The sequence below is a fragment of the Oncorhynchus mykiss genome, chromosome 19 (assembly GCF_013265735.2).
Source record: "Oncorhynchus mykiss isolate Arlee chromosome 19, USDA_OmykA_1.1, whole genome shotgun sequence".
Lineage (NCBI taxonomy): Eukaryota > Metazoa > Chordata > Actinopteri > Salmoniformes > Salmonidae > Oncorhynchus > Oncorhynchus mykiss.
In genome coordinates this window covers 14888029-14910630 of record NC_048583.1, presented here as the reverse complement: position 1 = coordinate 14910630, position 22602 = coordinate 14888029, and the positions used below count along the sequence as shown (strand labels likewise).

General features: G+C 44.6%; 1 protein-coding gene across 2 annotated transcripts in view; it reads left to right on the top strand.

The window, feature by feature from the left end:
• LOC110497396 (deoxycytidylate deaminase) overlaps positions 1-18866 on the top strand; it is a 44502-nt gene extending 25636 nt beyond the window's left edge. For both annotated transcript variants that reach the window (XM_036954337.1, XM_036954336.1), the window contains exons 5-6: positions 11009-11105; positions 18445-18866. In XM_036954337.1, the coding sequence (XP_036810232.1) occupies positions 11009-11105; positions 18445-18523 (176 nt within the window). In that variant the 3' untranslated portion in view covers positions 18524-18866. The remainder of the gene's footprint in view (positions 1-11008; positions 11106-18444) is intronic.
• The last annotated feature ends 3736 nt before the right edge of the window (positions 18867-22602 follow it).

Here is a 22602-nt window from a genome sequence, read left to right as displayed (position 1 = left end):
CACCTTAGCCAAATGCATTTAAACTCAGTTTTTCACAACTCCTGACATTTAATCCTAGTAAAAAGTCCCTGACCTACAGTTAGGATCACCACTTTATTTTAAGAATGTGAAATGTCAGAATAATATTAGAGAGAACGATTTCTTTCTTTCATCATATTCCCAGTGGGTCAGAAGTTTACATACACTCAATTAGTATTTGGTAGCATTGTCTTTAACTTGGGTCAAATGTTTCAGGTAGCCTTCCATAAGCTTCCCACAATAAGTTGGGTGAATTTTGGCCCATTCCTCCTGACAGAGCTGGTGTAACCGAGTCAGGTTTGTAGGCCTCCTTGCTCACACACGCTTTTTCAGTTCTGCCCAAAAGTGTTTTATAGGATTGAGGTCAGGGCTTTGTGATGGCCACTCCAATACCTTGACTTTGTTGTCCTTAAGCCATTTTGCCACAACTTTGGAAGTATGCTTGGGGTCATTGTCCATTTGGAAGACACATTTGCAACCAAGCTTTAATTTCCTGACTGATGTCTTGAGATGTTGCTTCAATATACCCACATAATTTTCCTGACTCATGATGTCATCTATTTGTTTAAGTGCACCAGTCCCTTATGCAGCAAAGCATCCCCACAACATGATGCTGCCACCCCGTGCTTCACAGTTGGGATGGTGTTCTTCAGCTTGCAAGCCTCACCCTTTTTTCCTCCCAACATAATGATGGTCATTATGGACAAACAGTTCTATTTTTGTTTCATCAGACCAGAGGACATTTCTCCAAAAAGTACAATCTTTGTCACCATGTGCAATTGCAAACCGTAGTCTGGCTTTTTTATGGCGGTTATGGAGCAGTGGCTTCTTCCTTGCTGACTCGTTTTACTGTGGATATAGATACTTTTCTACCTGTTTCCTCCAGCATCTTTACAAGGTCCTTTGCTTTTCGCACCAAAGTAAGTTAATGTGTAGAAGACAGAACTCGTCTCCTTCCTGAGCGGTATGATGGCTGCGTGGTCCCATGGTGTTTATACTTGCGTACTATTGTTTGTACAGATGAACGTGGTACCTTCAGGCATTTGGAAATTGCTCCCAAGGATGAACCAGACTTGTGGAGGTCTACAATTTTTTGGCTGATTTCTTTGGGTGGGATTTTCCTATTATGTCAAGTGAAGAGGCACTGAGTTTGAAGGTAGACCTTGAAATACATCCACAGGTATACCTCCAATTGGCTAATTGATATCATTTGAGTCAATCAGAAGCTTCTAAAGTAATTACATTTTCTGGAATTTTCCAAGCACAGTCAAACGTATGTGAACTTCTGACCCACTGGCATTGTGATAGATTATTTCACGATCTGTAAACAATTGTTGAAAAGAATAAATTACGTGTGTCATGCACAAGTAGATGTCCTAACCGACTTGTCAAAACTAGTTTGTTAACAAGAAATCTGTGGAGTGGTTGAAAAACTAGTTTTAATGACTCCAACCTAAGTGTATGTAAACTTCTGACTTCAACTGATTTGGCTGTTGATGACAGGTGTATAAAATCAAGAACACAGCCATGCAATCTCCACAGCCCATTGGCAGTAGAATGGCCTTACTGAAGAGCTCAGTGACTTTCAACGTGGCAAGTCAGTTTGTCAAATTTCTGCTCTGGTAGAGCTGCCCCGGTCAACTGTAAGTGCTGTTATTGTGAAGTGGAAATGTCTAGGAGCAACAACAGCTCAGCCACAAAGTGGTAGGCCGCACAAGCTCACAGAACGGGACTGCTGAAGCTCGTAGCGCGTAAATATTGTCTATCCTCAGTTGCAACACTCACTACAGAGTTCCAAACTGCCTCTGGAAGCAACCTCAGCACAATAACTGTTTTGTCGATAGCTTAATGAAATGGGTTTCCATGGCCGAGCAGCCGCACACAAGCCTAAGATCACCATGCGTTGGCTGGAGTGGTGTAAAGCTCGACGCTGTTGGAGCAATGGAAACGCGTTCTCTGGAGTGATGAATCTCGCTTCACCATCTGTCAGTCTGATGGACAAATCTGGGTTTGGGGGATGAAAGGAGAACGCTACCTGCCCAAATGCAGTGCCAACTGTAAAGTTTGGTAGAGGAGGAATAATGTTCTGGGGCTGTTTCATGGTTCAGGCTAGGCCCCTTAGTTCTAGTGAAGGCATATCTTATCGCTACAGCATACATTCTGTGCTTCCAACTTTGGGGCAACATTTTGAGGAAGGCCCTTTCCTGTTTCAGCATGACAATGTACCCGTAAACAACGTGAGGTCCATACAGAAATGGTTTGTCGAGATCGGTGTGGAAGATTTTGACTGGCCTGCACAGAGCCCTGACCTAAACCCCATCAACCACCTTTTGGGATGAATTGGAACGCCGACTGTGAGCCACACTTAATCGCCCAACATCAGTACCCGAACTCACTAATCCTTGTTTCTGCTTCAATGTTCCAACATCTAGTGGAAAGCCTTCCCAGAAGAGTGGAGGCTGTTATAGCAGCAAACAGGGACCAACACCATATTTATGGCCACGATTTTGGAATTAAATGTTTGACGAGAAGGTGTCCACATATTTTTGGTCATGTAGTGTATATACATTAAGGCAGGGTGAAGTGGCTAGGCATCAGGATAAATAATACAATAAAGAACAGCGTAGCAGTAGCTTTCCGCTAGATGTTTATTTATTTTGACATCATTTGTGTGTGCGCGTATGTAGTTAATGTGTGTGGGAGTGTCAATGTAGTGTATGTGTGTGTATACACTGTTCTCTCCATGACAAAGACTGACCAGGTGAACGCTACAATCACTTATTGATGTCACTTGTTAAATCCACTCGGTGTAGATGAAGGTTAGGAGTCTGGTTAAAGAATGATTTTTAAGCCTTGAGACGTGCCATTCGGGGGGGGGGGGGGGTAGAACAGTTTCAAGTCTCCCAACGTTAAAGTCTCCGCCCACCAAAAATGCTTCTTCTGGGTGAGCAGTTTCTGTTTATGGCCCCATACAGTTTGACAGCTGTGATAATTACAAATTAGAACTCTCTTGGTAGGTCAAAGGGTCTGCAGCTTACAATGACCATATACCAGGTGAGCAAAAGCTAGAGATTTCCTTCACACTTGAAGCAGCAGAACCAGTTACTTTATAAAAGTTACATTTCTGTAAGACACATAATGTTGCAGCTTTTCAAGTCTCTCTGATAGGAGACTCTCGAACGGAGCTCATCCATGTTATTCTCAAGTGATTTGCCAGTCGAACGGAAGGCAGCGCCGTTCGGTTTTCACTTCGCCTCAATTTCACCAGGGCTCCACCTCGTCTCCCACGTCTATGCCTGCAGCGTTTTGGTAGCCCACGGAAACAAAGGAACAGGGTTCGGTATGAACAGTGGAACAGCTGAGTCGGGAGTTGAAGTCAAAATCTAGGTTAGTAGCTGTCGATCTGATGTCCAGAAGTGCTTCGGCGGTCATGTGTGACAATAATATGAAGTTTCTGTACAAAAAAAAAGATAATCACGGTAGAAGTCACTATATAGTAAAGTTGGGTTGGAACTCGTAAGATGATGCCCGTCCTTCCACTTAGCCCTAACGAGAGGCCGCTTTCTTCCTCACTTCGGATTTCCCTTGCCTTTTCTCTCTCTCCTCTTTCTCATTTGGTCTCTCGACTGCCACGTATTAGCTCCCCCCCCTCCTTTTTTCTGTTACTTTCCTTGCCTGATATTCCTCTCTTTTCCTCGCTCTCTCCTTCACTCTCTTTTCTTTCCGTAGCTGGTCAAAAGGATGCGTAAAACATGGATTTATGGGAGCCTCCTCAGTCTATTGGGCTTGGACTGACTCCCCAGCGCCTGCCTGCCATCCTTCTCTGCCATCTTGTAACTTTGGGCTCACGCTGGCGAGGGGCCGAGCATGTCTGTCACAGGCACACGCTCTCAGGCATTCACCCGCACACACACAAACTCTCTGTGTCTGTCACCAACTTCCACTGGAGTGGGCTAATTTTGAAATGTTTCAAAGTTTTAGTCTGGTCCCAAATGGCTAGCTACCCTACCCTCCTCCCTCTCTTTTGAGTTACTTAAGCTGCCCTCCCGTCCACTTAAGTCACTGTTGTGGAACGTTCCAGAATGTTGCGTTTTTTACAACTCAAACTGCCTCTGAGTTTTCCATCCCATTCATGACTGGTCACTAGTATTAGTTACATAACAACAATATCAAATAACATTTGATTTGTCACATGTGCCGAATTAGACGGGTCTAGACTTTTACAAGCCCTTCCCAACAATGCAGAGTTAAAAATAAGAGTGTTTAAAGCTGTCATCAAGGCAAAGGGTGGCTACTTTGAAGAATCTATAATATAACATTTATTTTGATTTGTTTAACACAATTTTTGGTTACTACATGATTCCATAGGTGTTATTTCATAGTTTTGATGTCTTCACTATTCCACATTGTAGAAAATAGTAAAAAAGAAAAACCCTAGAATTAATAGGTGTCCAAACTTTTGACTGGCACTGTGTGTGTATGCATGTATGTGTATACACACTACCGTTCAAAAGTTTGGGGAACTTAGAAATGTCCTCGTCCATTAAAATAACATTAAATTAATCAGGAATACAGTGTAGACATTGTTAATGTTGCTGGCCTTCTAGGCAGAGTTCCTCCAGTGACTGTGTTCTTTTGCCCATCTTAATCTTTTATTTTTATTGGCAAGTCTGAGATATGGCTTTTTCTTTGCAACTCTGCCTAGAAGGCCAGCATCCCGGAGTCGCCTCTTCACTGTTGGTGTTTAGACTGGTGTTTTGCAGGTACTATTTAATGAAGCTGCCAGTTGAGGACTTGTGAGAGGCGTCTGTTTCTCAAACTAGACATTCTGTCCTCTTGCTCAGTTGTGCACCGGGGCCTCCCACTCCTGTTTCTAGTCTGGTTAGAGCGCGTTTGCGCTGTTCTGTGAAGGGAGTAGTACACAGCGTTGTATGAGATCTTCAGTTTCTTGGCAATTTCTCGCATGGAATAGCCTTAATTTTTCAGAACAAGAATAGACTGACGAGTTTCAGAAGAAAGTACTTTGTTTTCAGCCATTTTGAGCCTGTAATCAAACCCATAAATGCTGATGCTCCAGATACTCAACTAGTCTAAAGAAGGCCAGTTTTATTGCTTCTTTAAATCAGGAAAACAGTGTTCAGCTGTGCTAACATGCTAAAGGGTTTTCTAATGATCAATTAGCCTTTTAAAATGATACACTTGGATTAGCTGACACAACGTGCCATTGGAACACAGGAGTGATGGTTGCTGATAATGGGCCTCTGTACGCCTATGTAGATATTCCATAAAAAATCTGCCATTTCCAGCTACAATAGTCATTTACAATGTCTGCACTGTATTTCTGATCAATTTGATGTTATTTTAATGGACAAAAAATTAGCTTTTCTTTCAAAAACAAGGACATTTCTAAGTGACCCCAAACTTTTGAACGTGTGTGTGTGTGAGAGAGATATATGTATATACACATACATATACACACAAACATGCATATATACACATACATGCATATACAGTGGGGCAAAAAGTGTTTAGTCAGCCACCAATTGTGCAAGTTCTCCCACTTAAAAAGATGAGGCCTGTAATTTTCATCATAGGTACACTTCAACTATGACAGACTATGATATACCCTTTGTTGGCAATGACAGAGCTCAAACATTTTCTGTGAGTCTTCACAAGGTTTTCACACACTGTTGCTGGTATTTTGGCCCATTCCTCCATGCAGATCTCCTCCAGAGCAGTAACACATACATGCATGTATACATACATAGATAAACTCAGCAAAAATAGAAACGTTGTCAACTGCGTTTATTGGAATAATAAATTGAATAATTTGTCCCTGAACAAAAGGGGGGGGGGGGTCAAAAGTAAGTCAGTATCTGCTGTGGCCACCAGCTGCATTAAGTACTGCAGTGCATCATCTCCTCATGGACTGCACCAGATATCCCAGTTATTGCCTTTTAGATGTTACCCCACTCTTCCACCAAGGCACCTGCAAGTTCCCAGACATTTCTGGGGCGGGAATGGCCCTAGCCCTCACCCTCCGATCCAACAGGTCCCAGACGTGTTCAGTGGGATTGAGATCCGGGCTCTTCGCTGGCCATGGCAGAACACTGACATTCCTGTCTTGCAGGAAATCACGCACAGAACGAGCAGTATGGCTAGTGGCATCGTCATGCTGGAGGGTCATGTCATGATGAGCCTGCAGGAAGGGTATCACATGAGGGAGGAGGATGTCTTCCATGTAATGCACAGTGTTGAGATTGCCTGCAATGACAAACTCAGTCCAATGATGCTGTGACACACCGCCCCAGACCATGACGGACCCTCCACCTCCAAATCGATCCCGCTCCAGAGCACAGGTCTCGTTGTAATGCTCATTCCTTCGAAGATAAACGCGAATCCGACCATCACCCCTGGTGAGACAAAACCGTGGCTCGTCAGTGAAGAGCACTTTTTGCCAGTCCTGTCTGCTTCAGCGACAGTGAGTCCAGGCGACACTGTTGCTGGTGATGTCTGGTGAGGACCTGCCTTACAACAGGCCAAAAGCCCTGGTGTAACTCGGACAGTTGTTGTTGCCATCCTGTACCTGTCCCGCAGGTGTGATGTTCGGATGTACCGATCCTGTCCAGGTGTTGTTACATGTGGTCTGCCACTGCGAGGACGATCAGTTGTTCGTCCTGTCTCCCTGTAGCTCTGTCTTAGGCGTCTCACAGTACGGACATTGCAATTTATTGCCCTGGCCACATCTGCAGTCCTCATGCCTCTTTGCAGCATGCCTAAGGCACGTTCACGCAGATGAACGGGGACCCTGGGCATCTTTCTTTTTGTGTTTTTCAGAGTCAGTAGAAAGGCCTCTTTAGTGTCCTAAGTTTTCATAACTGTGACCTTAATTGCCTACCGTCTTAGCTTCTAAGCTAAGCTACCTAGCTTCTACCGTAAGCTGTCAGTGTCTTAACGACCGTTCTACAGGTGCATGTTCATTAAATGTTTATGGTTCATTGAACAAGCATGGGAAACTGTTTAAACCCTTTGCAATGAAGATCTGTGAAGTTTAGATTTTTACGCATTATCTTTGAAAGCCAGGGTCCTGAAAAAGCGACGTTTCTTTTTTTACAGAGTTTACATACATACATTTTTGAGCTGCAATATATTTGCCTTTGTTAGTCTGCGTAGAGTCTGTGCATAATGGGGTTCGATGCAGATACTCAGGGTAACCATTCAATTAACTATTTAGCATTCATATGGCTTGGGGGTAGAAGCTGCCTCGGAGCCTGTTGGTCCGAGATTTGATGATCCGGTGACATTTGCCGGATGGTAGCAGAGTGAACAGTTTATTGTTTTAGTCTTTGACAATTTCGGGCCTTCCTTTGACACCGCCTGGTCTAGAGATCCTGGATGGCAGGGAGCAAGGCCTCAGTGATGTACTGGGTAGTCTGCACCATGCTTTGCGATCGATTATCAGTTCGAATGTATTGTTTCTCAGTCTTCAATCTATAAAATGTGTTTTCTTTATTGCTAGTCTGTCGTCTTGGCAACGGGTAGAGATGGATAAAGGGCTATTTATGTTTTTACAGACATGATAAATGATACATTGTGCCGTGCAGGCCTTCTACAGTAGCATCGGTTTTTTGAAAGGTCGTGGATGTGCATATCACCTTCAGTGTACTTCACAAAAATATCTCCCAGACATAGAGAAAACAAATGTGCTTTATTTTAAAGATATTTTCATTTTCCGTTTTATATTTCAACTACGGATCTGGATCTGGATCTGGATCTGTTTTCCTCTGTTGCTTCACTATAGATCAGTGGAAAGAAGTTGTGGTGGGGGATTTTTCAATAGTACATTTGTTAAATTCCACACCTCCTTTTCTAACATGACTACTACTGGCGTCTCAAGCTGTCAGACTCAGAACCCCGTCTAGGAACATCTGATCTCTGTTGTATTTCTTTTGTCCGTATTTGGACAGCACACGGGGACAGGGAGACCGATAGTAGAAGCATAGGCAGAAGGTGGCTGAGACTGGGCTGCTTGACCAGATTCTGACACTCACAACCTCATCTCTATGGTCGTAAAGCAAACCTCCCATTACACCCCCCCCCCCCCCCCATCTTGGCTCTGAAGGATGTGTTTTAGAAGGACTAGATTAATTTCATCCCATTTGCTTTTTAAATGATGTGTATCGGCTACCGTACGCTAGACTAAAGCTCCTGTCCTTGGTGACTTGTAAAGCTCCCCGCTTGGTGCAGAAGGTTATGTGAAACGGTTTCTGTCTCAAGCAGTGCGGATGTTGAGTCTTTTCTCTCTTGGGAGCAGCGCTTTCAAACAGAAACACACACCACTTCTCCATGCTGCAGCCTGTTAACTCCAGGCTGTTGGTTGGGCTGATCTTGGATCCTCTAGAGGCTTTTCCTTCTTATTAGAGCTGTGAGGCAGTGAAGCCCCACTTCATAACCACTGCACCCCCAAACGACCATATCTCGGCCCACAGAACACACACACAGCCCGCGCCTTCCTTACACACATCAAAACGAAATTCCCTGTTGCCCAATTACATAGTAAGGACATCACACACACACACATTTCTCTGCCAAAATAAACCAGTGTAATTTCAAGCCATCTCCCTGATTTGCCCCTCTGTGCTACTTAAGAGTCATGGTGGTCTGACAGCATGAGCAACACCTACTGCTGGAGCACACAGACACCCTGTGGCCCTCACCATCACCACCACCAATCATTATTCCCCTTCCATCACACCCCAGCGGAGTCAGCCAAGCACGAATGCCAAATCCTGCAGAGCCCTCACTAGGCAATATTGACAGTCCATTGTGTGTGCATTTTTATTCATGGTTTGTTTATTGGCTATACATTTGGAACACTGGCATTATCCCCGTTCAGACTGCTACCATATGCAAACTCACACCCGGACATTACTTCAATAAGTAAGTTTGATTCAATGTTTTATTTATTTATTGCGGTTATTTCTTTTTTGCAGGGAAAAGTTTTTTTTCTTACATTTTTCTTTTATTTTACCCCTTTTTCGTGGTGTACAATTGTTTTCAGTAGCTACTAGCTTGTCTCATCGCTACAACTCCCGTACGGGCTCGGGAGAGACGAAGGTTGAAAGTCATGCGTCCTCCGATACACAACCCAACCAAGCCGCACTGCTTCTTAACACAGCGCGCCTCCAACCCGGAAGCCGGCCGCACCAATGTGTCGGAGGAAACACCGTGCACCTGGCAACCTTGGTTAGCGTGCACTGCGCCCGGGCCCTAGGCCAATTGTGCGTCGCCCCACGGACCTCCCGGTCGCGGAGTTGCAAACCCAGGGTCTCTGGTGACACAGCTGGCGCTGCAGTACAGCGCCCTTAACCACTGCGCCACCCGGGAGGCCCTTCTTTACATTGTTTTCTTTGCGGTGTTCAAGTTCTTCCCAAGAATGTCATAGGTGGGTTTTTTTGTTTTTAAGGACGTAGATTCACATTCATTGCATCTCTGTGCTTTTCAAAACCAATACACCTGGGAATAACGATAATACCTTATATGCAAATCCAAATATCAGAGATATTATTTTCAGCGGGAGATTTACGAATAAAGGAACTCGCCCACGTACTGCCTCTGCACTCTGTGGCCTTCTACGGCTGCAAACAATCCGACCATAAAGGTCTTTGTTACTTCCACTTGGGAGAAGAGACGCTTTGTGTGTTTGATCTATTTATCTGATCCATTGTTAGGCCCAGGCAGCGCCGCTGCACCCATTCAGACATGCTTTTGTTGTTTTTCGTACACATTTATCCGCTGCTAATGTTTCTTTTGAATAGTCGCCTGTGTCGTGGTGGTGAAGTAAGCTTTGCTCTTGTAGTCATTCAGACCAGTGTTTCTTAATCTGCACCACACACCTGACTCCACTGGTGAAAGGTTTGACGACGAGTGGCATCAGGTGTGTAGTGTTAGGGCAAACACGCATGCGCCCTGGATTACCAGGACCAGACATAACGACCTTTCTCTCCTGTTAACATCAGCGATCAGAGTAGTAACTCTACAGCTACTGGTGTGATACGAAGTGAAGAGAATATGATGAGCATAACAGTCCAGTCCATACCAGGTGAGTGGATATTATCACCACTGTCTGTCTAGCCTGTCTTTCACTCCCTGTATAGATAGTGCCGCTAACAGTAACACCGCCAGCCCTATAGTCCGTCGCTCTTTATCTACTGTGGTGAATAGAATTCACTCTGCGTGGTCTCCCCTCAGCGGATCACAGGATAAATACCGGTTCTCTCACAGTTTCCCGCAGATGAAACTGTCCAATAATACAGGGCAGGTGAGACTGGGAAGCCATGCTGGGTAACGCTGAGCCGGATTGAGCCAGCGGCTCCTAAAGCTCTGATGATGCGGGGAAGATATCAGGCGGGCCCAGCACAGAGCCATGGGGGACAACCAATCCTATCTCTGCAGTTTAGGGGGTTTCAGTGGGGTGTTGGCAGATAAGGCAGGCACCCGCTGTATGTGACCTTTTTGACAGAGTGATATTGTGTGTGTGTATATTGTGTGTGTGTAGGGAGCCGAGGACCTCCCAAGCATGATGGTATGGTAGATATACTAATCGAGCCAGGCCCTGTTGTATACCGCTTAGGCTCACACGCACACACACACGCGCACACACACACACACACACCTCCATTAAGCGGGAAGGGGGTGCTTTTAAAGATGACAGCTGGGGTTGGTAGATTTCCTGCTTCGTCTTTAGTTCTCGGTATTGGACTCTGCCTGCTGTTGAGGGTTTATCGACCTCCCCCATACAGTACACACACTCAATTGCACCCCTCCTCCCTCTCCACTCCGCAGGGTTTACTGAGACCTCCCTCCCTCCCTTAGTCACCACTCACCATCATCCCGAGCCTGTCCGATAGATAATTGACTCTCTCTCTCTCCCTCTATTTTCCCCTCCATCCATCCCTCCCTCTTTCCCCTCGCTGTCTCTTACCTACAGGTATAAAGGACGTGATTTATTTGTCAGACAAGTACCACGACATCCCTGAAATGACTGCCTCCAGACGGCTGCTTAACTTGGCAGGGATCGAATACAAGTGAGTCTCCTGAGCCGCCGTGTGTGTGTGTGTGTGTGTGTTGCTCCTGGATGGAGGGAAGAGGAGTGTGGATGACTTAATTGACATCTGCCAGCCAGAGAGGGCTGACAGTTCTGTGAGAAGAGGTTCCAAACAAACAGGGTTGGAGCTAAGATGGCGCTCCCCTTGGGGTTACACACGTGTGTTTTTGAACCTGTATACATGCGTGTCAAAGGGTTGGGGGCATGGTTTGGGGGGGCCTAGTGCCTGGATATGAGGCTTAGTGCCTGGATATGAGGGTTGTTTCAGGGGTGTAAACCCTACCCACTAACGACCTGTCCTGGGACTACTGGGGGGGGGGGTCAGCAGTGCCAGACTGCACCAGACCCCATACAGCCTACAACTAACTACCTGCTGCCAATCTGCTCTCACAAACAACACCGGATTGAGTGGTGGTGGTGGTGTGGGGGGGGGTGTATGTGATGTGAGTGTGTGGAAAGAGGTGTGATGAAAGGAGCAGATAGATATTTTGATAAATGTCATGTCTCTACATATTCTATACTGAACAAAAATATAAACACAACATGTATATTGTTGGTCTCATGTTCCATGAGCTGAAATAAAAGATCTCAGAAATGTTCCACACTCACAGAAGCTTATTTCTCTCAAATGTTATGCACAGATGTGTTTACATCCCTGTTGGTGAGCATTTCTCTTTTGCCAAGATGATCCATCCACCTGACAGGTGTGGCATATCAAGACGCTTATTAACCAGCGTGATCATTACACAGATGCACCTTGTGCTGGGGACAATAAAAGGCCACTCTAAAATGTGCAGTTTTGTCACAGAACACACAGATGTCTCGAGTTTTGAGGGAGTGTTCAATTGGCATGCTGACTGCAAGAATGTCCTCCAGAGCTGTTGCCAGAGAATAACATTTCTCCACCATAAGCCGTCTCTGTTTTTAGAGAATTTGGCAGTAAGTCCAACCGGCCTCACAACCGCAGACCGCTTGTAACCACGCCAGCCCAGGACCTCCACATCCGACCAACCACCCAGACTGAGGGTTTGAAAAGCTGAAGAATTTCGGCTCGAACTATCAGAAACTGTCTCAGGGAAGCTAATCTGCATACTCATCATCCTCACCAGGGTCTTGACCTGTCCGCAGTGCTCACCTTCGATGGCCACTGGCACGCTGGAGAAGTGTGCTCTTCACGGATGAGTCCCGGTTTCAACTGTACCTGGCAGACGTTGTGTGAGCAAGTGGTTTTCTGATGTCAACGTTGTGAACAGAGTGGCCCATGGTGGGGTTATGGTATGGGCAGGCATAAACTACAGAGAACAAACACAATTGCATTTTATCAATGCCAATTTGAATGCACAGAGATACCGTGACGAGATCCTGAGGCTCATTGTCATGCTAGTCATCCATCACCATCACCTCGTGTTTCAGCATGATAATGCACGGCCCCATGTCGCAAGGATCTGTACACAATTCCTGGAAGCTGATAATATCCCAGTTCTTCAATGGCCTGCATACTCAAACATCACCCATTGAGCCTGTTTGAGATGCTCTGGATCGATGTGTTTCAGTTACCGCCAATATCCAGGAACTTCGCACAGCCATTGAAGAAGAGTGGGACAACATTCCACAGGCCACAATCAACAGCCTGATCAACTCTATGTGAAGGAGATGTGTCGCGCTGCACGAAGCAAATGGTGGTCACACCAGATACTGACTGGTTTTCTGATCCACGCCCCTACCTTTTTTTAAAGGTATCTGTGACCAACAGATGCAGATCTGTATTCCCAGTCATGTGAAATCTATAGATGGGGCCTAATGAACTAATTTATTGACGGTCCCCACAAGACAACTCTCGTTTGGCTTCAGTCATGGCTGCAGCATTTCTTAATGACCAAGCCGAAAAACCAAGACCAAATCAGGAAGTTCAGCTCCTCTTTAAGAATTATATCTTCATATTTTCACAATGCGATGCGGCACATTGACAACTCACATTTTGAAAAAGAGCCTTCTATAGGCTTTCTTACTACCAAATGTAAGCCTGTAGCCGACAAAACAATACCTTTACATTCAATATTATTTGGATAATTAAATAGTTTAATTGAAATTGTAAACAATTCACAGAATCAAATAGGCTATAGGCTGGAAAAATAGCATTCATTTATTTTGTAGGCTATTGGCTGCACAGGTTTAAACTTGATATGGCTGTGTGTGTGTGAACAAAAGCCTGAATTAATGTAATCTACTGAATTATCATTAACAAATACCTGCTTGCACTTTTGCAGGCTGTGTATCCATCTACTGCTGTCGTCCTTGTCCACAACTACTCCAAAACCCTTCCAAATCGGCGATTTCAATCGAGCAGCACCCAGTTTCCACAATGGTGTATTTCACCATCGTGACCTTTTTGGTTTTATTTCTCCTGTTACGTTACCCATCTTCACGTGAGCTAGTAGTCAGGGGAAATAAACTTTGCAACATATTGTCACGTGGCAGAAGGAAACACAAGATCTGCACGTCGACAAATGTAGGAATGTTTCAGCACCACACATTCTACTATTGGACAGTTTCCTGCTCCACTCTCTGGTTATGTGGCTGGGAGCCTAGGCCCAGGCAATGTCTGCCTCACCGCTCACATAGCCTAATTGATTTTGCAACACAGTTCAACACAAGAAGTTCCTGGGTTTGTATTTTTTTTAAATTAATCTTGATTTAAAAAAATTCCAGCCCGCAATATAATTGTTCTGATCCGCGTATTGAATGTTTTCATTCCCACCCGCAAGCCGATTATTTTACTAATTATTTATTTTTGTGGCTCAACCGCAGGGAATCGTGGGTATCCGACCCGTTGCAGGACTTTTAACAAACTGTATAGACCCCGAACAGCACATGCATACTCTATAGATACACATATACACACGGGGAAAGATAAAGCATATTTTTCACCAACATGTCCTTATTTGCAGGTACATGAACAAGCAGAACGTTCTTTAATTGATTCCCATTGAAATGTCTCGCTACCACACATGCTTGGAAATCTCCCCCTGAGCCACATTACACACACAGGGTTACAGCTCAGGTATTTAAATACTGTCTTAATACTTCATCCTCGTCAGATCAAATAAGAGACTTTTACTGTTGGAGACAGGAAGCCAGAAAAATACTATATATATATATATATATATATATATATAAATAATGTGTGTTTGCGTTCCAAATGGCACCCTGTTCCTTATATAGTGCCCTACATTATGGCACTACCCATAGGGCTCTGGTCAAACGTAGTGCACTCTACAGGGAATTCGGTGCCATTTGGGATGTACCCATACACTTCCACTGATTATTTTTATATATATATAGAAAGCTTTGAAGATGTGTTCATATGGGGGTAGAGTTTACTTCCAATAGCTGGTTTTATTGAGGATGCACACACACACACACCTATTCAGGTTGTCCTCTAGCTCATGGTTTCCAAAACTCGATCCTGGTGCCCCCCATCAAGCTTAGATTATTTTAAATCAGCTGTGTAGTGCTAGGGCAAAAACCAAAATGTGCACCCAGGGGGATCCCCAGAACCCGAGTTTGGGAAACGAGGCCAAATCCCTGAGCTAGCTGATCATGTACTTCCTCCTACACGTTTGCAATGACTATTTTATTCCTCTCCTTTCCTCCATCCCTCTTTCTTTTTTTTCCATCTGTATCCGTTGGCATTTTGGACCGAAAGCGTGTATTAAATTTGACTCTTAACTGGATCGCATACTCAATAGAAGTTTCAAGGAACATTTTTGACCTTGAGGAAAATACACGAATGAATGAATCAGTGTTGACGCAGTATAACCAGTTGAATTGACCTTTATTTGTAGATAAGAATTATTGCCTTTATTGAAGGCTGAAGCATTAATCTTTTAACCCTGCTAAAAAAAAAACAGATTTCTAATGGTGAGCAAGTGTTACGCCTTTTCCTTTTCAATTATGAGTACTTTTTTCTTTCTTTGGTAGAACCTCGACTCACGTTGGTTGGGCACCCTCCCCTTTCCAAAAATAGGCATTACAGAAAAATACATTTTGTGTTTTGTAAAATTTACTGTAGTTTGTCAAATATTATCTGGACTGAAATGTAGCCTTTGAAAATGCCTTTACCATCTCTCCTACGGGCTAACGCGCAATCTCTGGAAAAGAGATTGCGCGTTAGACTATCTTACCAATGGGACATTAACTGTAATATCTTATGTTTCACTGAGTCATGGCTGAACAAGGACATGGATAATATATAGTTGGCTGGGTTTTCCGTTCATCAGCATGACAGCAACCTCCGGTAACACGGGTGATGGTCTATGATGGTATAACAACAACAACCTCTATAGACCTTTACTCCACACAGACGCATACAAAGCTCTCCCTCCACTTGGAAAGTCTCACCATAATTCTATCCTACTGGTTTTTTCTTACAAGCAAGCACTCGAGCGCAAAGTACCAGTGACTCGCTTATGACGGAAGTGGTCTGATGATGCGGATGCTAAGCTGCAAGACTTTCCCACAATGCCTTCCGACAAACCATCAAACAGGCAAAGCATCTTTACAGGACTAAGATTGGATTCTACGACACCGGCTCTGATGCTCGTCGGATGTGGCGGAGCTTGCAAACTATTATGGATTACAAAGGGAAACCCAATCGCGAGCTGCCCAGTAACGCGATCCTACCAGACGTGCTAAATGCCTTCTATGCTTGCTTCAAGGCAAGCAACACTGCACCAGCTGTTCCGGACGACTGTGTGATCACGCTCTCCGTAGCCGATGTGAACACAGGTGAACATTCACAAGGCCAGACAGATTACCAGGACTCGTACTCAGAGCATGCGCTGACCAACTGGCAGGTGTCTTCACTGACATTTCAAACCACTCCCTGAACGAGTCTGTAATACCTACATGTTTCAAGCAGACGAACATAGTCCCTGTGCCCAAGAACGCCAAGGTAGCCTGCCTAAATGACTACAGGCCCGTAGCACTCACGTCTGTAGCCATGAAGTGCTTTGAAAGGCTAGTCATGGCTCACATTAACAACATCATCCCAGAAACCCTAGACCCACTACAATTTGCATACTGCCCCAACAGATCCACAGATGATGCAATCTCCATTGCACTCCAAACTGCCCTTTCCCACCTGGACAAAAGGAACACCTACGTGAGAATGCTGTTTGTTGACTATAGCTCAGCGTTCAACACCATAGTGCCTTCAAAGCTCATCACTAAACACCTCCCTCTGCAACTGGATCCTGGACTTCCTGACGGGCCGCCCCCAGGTGGTAAGGGTAGGCATCAACACATCTGTCATGCTGACCCTCAACACGGGGGCCTCTCAGGGGTGCATGCTTAGTCTCCTCCTGTACTCCCTGTTCACCTCACAACTGCATGGCCACACACGACTCCAACACTATCATTCTGTTTGCCAACGACACCGGTGGTAGGCCTGATCACCGACAACAATGAGACAGCCTACAGGGAGGAGGTCAGAGACCTGGCAGTGTCGTGCCAGGACAACAACCTCTCCCTCAATGTGAGTAAGATGAGCTGATTGTGGACTACAGCAGAGCTAACTCTGGGTCTTCCTTACCTTTGGCGGTCCTCATGAGAGCCAGTTCCATAGTTCTTGAAATGTTCCATATTGACTGACCTTCATGTCTTAAAGTAATGATGGACTGTCATTTCTCTTTGCTTATTTGAGCTGTTCTTGTCATAATATGGACCTGGTCTTTTACCAAATAGGGCTATCTTGTGTATGCCCCCCTACCTTGTTACAACACAACTGATTGGCTTAAACGTATTAAGGAAAGAAATTCCACAAATTCATTGAAATGTATTCCAGGTGACTACCTCATGAAGCTGGTTGAGAGATTGCCAAGAGTGTGAAAAGCTGTCAAGGCCAAAGGGTGGCTACTTTGAAAATTCTCAAATGAAATATATTTTGATTTAACACTTTTGGGTGACATGATTCCACATGCGTTTCATAGTTTATGGCTTCACTACAATGTAGAAAAATAGTCCAAATAAAGAAACCCTTGAATGAGTAGGTGTGTCTGAACTTTTGACTGGTACTTTACATATTACCTTGACTAACCTGTACCCCAACACGTTGACACGGTACCGGTACCCCCTGTATATAGCCTCGTTATTTTGTCACTTTTTCCCCCCCGCAAGTATTTTCTTACTTTAAAAAAAACGTGCGTTGGGCTTGTAAGTATGCATTTCACGGTAAGGTTGTATTTGGCGCATGCGACATAACATTTTGATTTGATTGAGTGAGAACATCTTTGGCCTTGGGATTTAAAAGCAGGTGGCAAAACAGTATTCATTCCGTGTGTGTGTATGTGTGTGTGTGTGTGTGTCATTATGTGTGTGTGTGTGCGCGCCTGTGAACAGGCCACGGGCGTGTCTGTGCAGGACGGTGGGTCTGTCTTCAGAATGAAAGGTGTCCTGGAACGCTATTAGTGGTGGCATTTTACAAGGCAGCAAGGCTTTTAGTGTGTCGTGCAGTGGTGAACTGTGACACGCTACAGTGCCTCTTCTCTTCTGCCTGGGCACGTACTCCACGACAAGGTGTTAAGAAACTGCTTTATAAAAAGCCTCCAGAAAGGCTAGTGGCCTGCCATTTCACTGCGGTAATCGTAGCTGTTGTGCTACAAAACTTTTTACGTCCCAAGTGGTGCCCTAGGCACTGGTCAAAAGTAATGCACTATATAGGGTGCCATTTGGGATGTAGCCTGCGATGCGCTTGCTTACAGGCCTCTCTTTCCAGGGCCCCGGGACAGATCCAGGGGTCCTGCTAATAGACTTGATCTAACTATACAGCCTCAGGTCTGTACGGGGAGTCCAGGCATGGGGACTGAGAAAGAGGGACAGCGAGAGATAAGTAAAGAGACATAAAGAGAGCGATGAGGACAGGAGTAGTCTACTCTCTGCTGGTATTGGGGACCTCGGCAGGGGGTTGTGGCGATAAGGGGGCAAAATGCATCCCTGGTCCCTGTCAGTACCTCCTCGAGGGGGCGGCCGCTCCACCCTACACCCCCTCTCCCCAGGCAAGCTTATGGGTAATTGGATCCCCCAGAGCTCCTTCCTGGGCGCAGGAGAAAAAGAAAAGAGTTTCTTTCTTTCTCTCTTTTTTTGTTTTACCCGTGTCCCATCCTTTCATCTTTGTCTCTGCTGCCTCCCCCTGTCTCTGACTCAAAACAGTCCCTGTGCTGAACAAGTTCCGGAAAAGTTCATGGCTTCACAAAGTGTGACTTGCTTTTTCTCCTCTTCTCAACGCTCTCTCCCTCTGTGTGTGTCTGTTTGTTTCGCAGGCAGTTCAAGCCCAAGCGAAACAAGATTGTCATCGATTTTGATTCTATTAACTCTGGGATGTTCAGCGGAACAGGCTGAAACACACTCACCTTGAGAAAGAAAGAAGAGGGAAAGAAAGAGTGGACATCTCTACACCTCTACTGTAAATGTTAAATCTTATAGAAACATTTCATGGTAAAGATTTAGTTTGTCTTTTACAGTGCGGAACTTTATTTTAATTGACATGGGGTTACTTTCACTGCGGTGTCTTTTAGATGCATTTTTTTTCCCACCGTCAGGATACTCTTCCAATCGTTACTGTTTTAGTCGTAATAAAATGTTAGACAATGTCACAAATGGCGGGAGTACCGAAACACTAAACACATTGTGTGCTGCACATGCAATGTCAACCTAATAAACTATGAGCAATGTTTTAAAATCATTCAAGTGTACAGCGTTTATGCAAAAAAATATGGAAACTGCTATAGCTTTGTCTCTCATTGTTTTTAGTTATTACTTTGAATAGAGGTGCAATCAGGTGGTAGAAGTACTCTACATTGACAAAAGCTCTAATTCCTCAAAAGACACACACTATTTTGGGTAATATCCAAGCACAGATCTGCTGTGTGTGTGTAATACTGTGAATATGCAGGTCAATTCAATATCCCACACTAAACTGTTGCGTTGCCAAGAAACAGGTTTGCCAATCGAGCTAGTGGTTGGACCTGGACAGAAGAAAGTGAGAAAAAATAGAATAGATATTTGGAGAAGGATAACTCCATATCAGATGCCTTTTTAGGTGTGCTACTCAAACAACCTCCATGTAGACATGTTTACAGAATATGAAATCATCCCCACTCACTCCTGACAAAAAGGCAGTGCGAGAGCGTGTGAAGTGGCCATAAAAAAAAAGAACCGGACTTTTCCGGTAGCATTGCCTTAAACAATTTAAACTTGGGTCAAACGTTTTGGGTAACCTTCCACAAGCTTGGGCGAATTTTGGCCCATTCCTCCTGACAGAGCTGGTGTAACTGAGTCAGGTTTGTAGGCCTCCTTGCTCACACACACTTTTTCTATTCTGTCCATAAATTTTCTATAGGATTGAGGTCAAGGCTTTGTGATGGCCACTCCAATACCTTGACTTTGTTGTCCTTAAGCCATTTTGCCACAACTTTGGAAGTATGCTTGGGGTCATTGTCCATTTGGAAGACCCATTTGCGACCAAGCTTTAACTTCCTGACTGATATCTTGAGATGTTACTTCAATATATCCACATAATTTTCCTGACTCATGATGCCATCTATTTTGGGAAGTGCACCAGTCCCTTCTACAGCAAAGCACCCCCACAACATGATGCTGCCACCCCCGTGCTTCACGGTTGGGATGGTGTTCTTCGACTTGCAAGCCTCCCCCTTTTTCCTCCAGACATAATGATGGTCATTATGGCCAAACAGTTCTATTTATGTTTCATCAGACCAGAGGACATTTCTCCAAAAAGTAAGATCTTCGTCCCCATGTGTAGTTGCAAACTGTAGTCCGGCTTTTTTATGGCAGTTTTGGAGCAGTGGCTTCTTCCTTGCGGCCTTTCAGGTTATGTCGATATAGAACTTGTTTTACTGTGGATATAGATAATTTTGTACCTGTTTCCTTCAGTATCTTCACACGGTCCTTTGCTGTTGTTCTGGGATTGATTTGTACTTTTCGCACCAAAGTACGTTCATCTCTAGGAGACAGAAAGTGTCTCCTTCCTGAGCGGTATGACGGCTGCGTGGTCCCATGATTTTTATTATTGTGTACTGTAATGAAACAGCAGGGAGCAAGTCTTGAACCCTCAACCTTCTAGCCCGGTGTCCAGCGCGCTATCGACTGTGCCGCAAAAGCATGCTCAAGCGGCAAAGTCGATATCCGTGCGTATAAACCCAGGGTCGTTACAGTACTCTTTGTACACTGAGTGTACAAAATATTAGGTACATTTGCTCTTTCCATGACCGACTGACCAGTTGAATCCAGGTGAAAGCTATGATGCGTTATTGATGTCACCTGTTAACCCCACTTCAAAATAAGTGTAGATGCAGGAGAGGAGACATGTTAAAGAAGGATTTTTAAGCCTTGAGACATGGATTATGTACAGTGGGGCAAAAAAAGTATTTAGTCAGCCACCAATTGTGCAAGTTCTCCCACTTAAAGATGAGAGAGGCCTGTAATTTTCATCATAGGTACACTTAAACTATGACAGACAAAATGAGAGAGAAAAAATCCAGAATATCACATTGTAGGATTTTTAATGAATTAATTTGCAAATTATGGTGGAAAATAAGTATTTGGTCACCTACAAACAAGCAAGATTTCTGGCTCTCACAGACCTGTAACTTCTTCTTTAAGAGGCTCCTCTGTCCTCCACTCGTTACCTGTATTAATGGCACCTGTTTGAACTTGTTATCAGTATAAAAGACACCTGTCCACAACCTCAAACAGTCACACTCCAAACTCCACTATGGCCAAGACCAAAGAGCTGTCAAAGGACACCAGAAACAAAATTGTAGACCTGCACCAGGCTGGGAAGACTGAATCTGCAATAGGTAAGCAGCTTGGTTTGAAGAAATCAACTGTGGGAGCAAATATTAGGAAATGGAAGACATACAAGACCACTGATAATCTCCCTCGATCTGGGCTCCACGCAAGATCTCACCCCATGGGGTCAAAATGATCACAAGAACGGTGAGCAAAAATCCCAGAACCACACGGGGGAACCTAGTGAATGACCTGCAGAGAGCTGGGACCAAAGTAACAAAGCCTACCATCAGTAACACACTACGCCGCCAGGGACTCAAATCCTGCAGTGCCAGACGTGTCCCCCTGCTTAAGCCAGTACATGTCCAGGCCCGTCTGAAGTTTGCTAGAGAGCATTTGGATGATCCAGAAGAAGATTGGGAGAATGTCATATGGTCAGATGAAACCAAAATATAACTTTTTGGTAAAAACTCAACCTGTCGTGTTTGGAGGACAAAGAATGCTGAGTTGCATCCAAAGAACACCATACCTACTGTGAAGCATGGGGGTGGAAACATGCTTTGGGGCTGTTTTTCTGCAAAGGGACCAGGACGACTGTAAAGGAAAGAATGAATGGGGCCATGTATCGTGAGATTTTGAGTGAAAACCTCCTTCCATCAGCAAGGGCATTGAAGATGAAACGTGGCTGGGTCTTTCAGCATGGCAATGATCCCAAACACACTGCCTGGGCAACGAAGGAGTGGCTTCGTAAGAAGCATTTCAAGGTCCTGGAGTGGCCTAGCCAGTCTCCAGATCTCAACCCCATAGAAAATATTTTGGAGGGAGTTGAAAGTCCGTGTTGCCCAGCAACAGCCCCAAAACATCACTGCTCTAGAGGAGATCTGCATGGAGGAATGGGCCAAAATACCAGCAACAGTGTGTGAAAACCTTGTGAAGACTTACAGAAAACGTTTAACCTCTGTCATCGCCAACAAAGGGTATATAACAAAGTATTGAGAAACTTTTGTTATTGACCAAATACTTATTTTCCACCATAATTTGCAAATGAATTCATTAAAAATCCTACAATGTGATGTTCTGGATTTTGTTTCTTCTAATTTTGTCTGTCATAGTTGAAGTGTACCTATGATGAAAATTACAGGCCTTTCATCTTTTTAAGCGGGAGAACTTTCACAATTGGTGGCTGACTAAATACTTGTTTGCCCCACTGTATGTGTGTCATTCAGAGGGTGAATGGGCAGGACAAAAGATTTATGTGCCTTTTGAAGGGGGTATGGTAGTAGGTACCAGGCGCACTGGTTTGTGTGTCAAGAACTGCAACGCTGCTGGGTTTTTCCACGCTCAACAGTTTCCCGTGTGTATCAAGAATGGTCCACCAGCCAAAGAACATCCAGCCAACTTGACACAACTGTGGGAAGTATTGGTGTCAGCATGGGCCAGCATCCCTGTGGAACACCTTCGACACCTTGTAGAGTCCATGCCCTGACAAATTGAGGCTGTTCTGAGGGCAAAAGGGTGCAACTGAATATTAGGAAGGTGTTCCTAATGTTTTCTACACTGTGTATATTTCACGTTATATTTGTTACATTTTTTGGTATGGGTCCGTCTGTCGCTTTGCCTCACCTGTCAGCATCTCTTCCTTTCTGTCTTTTCTCTCTATCCACCCC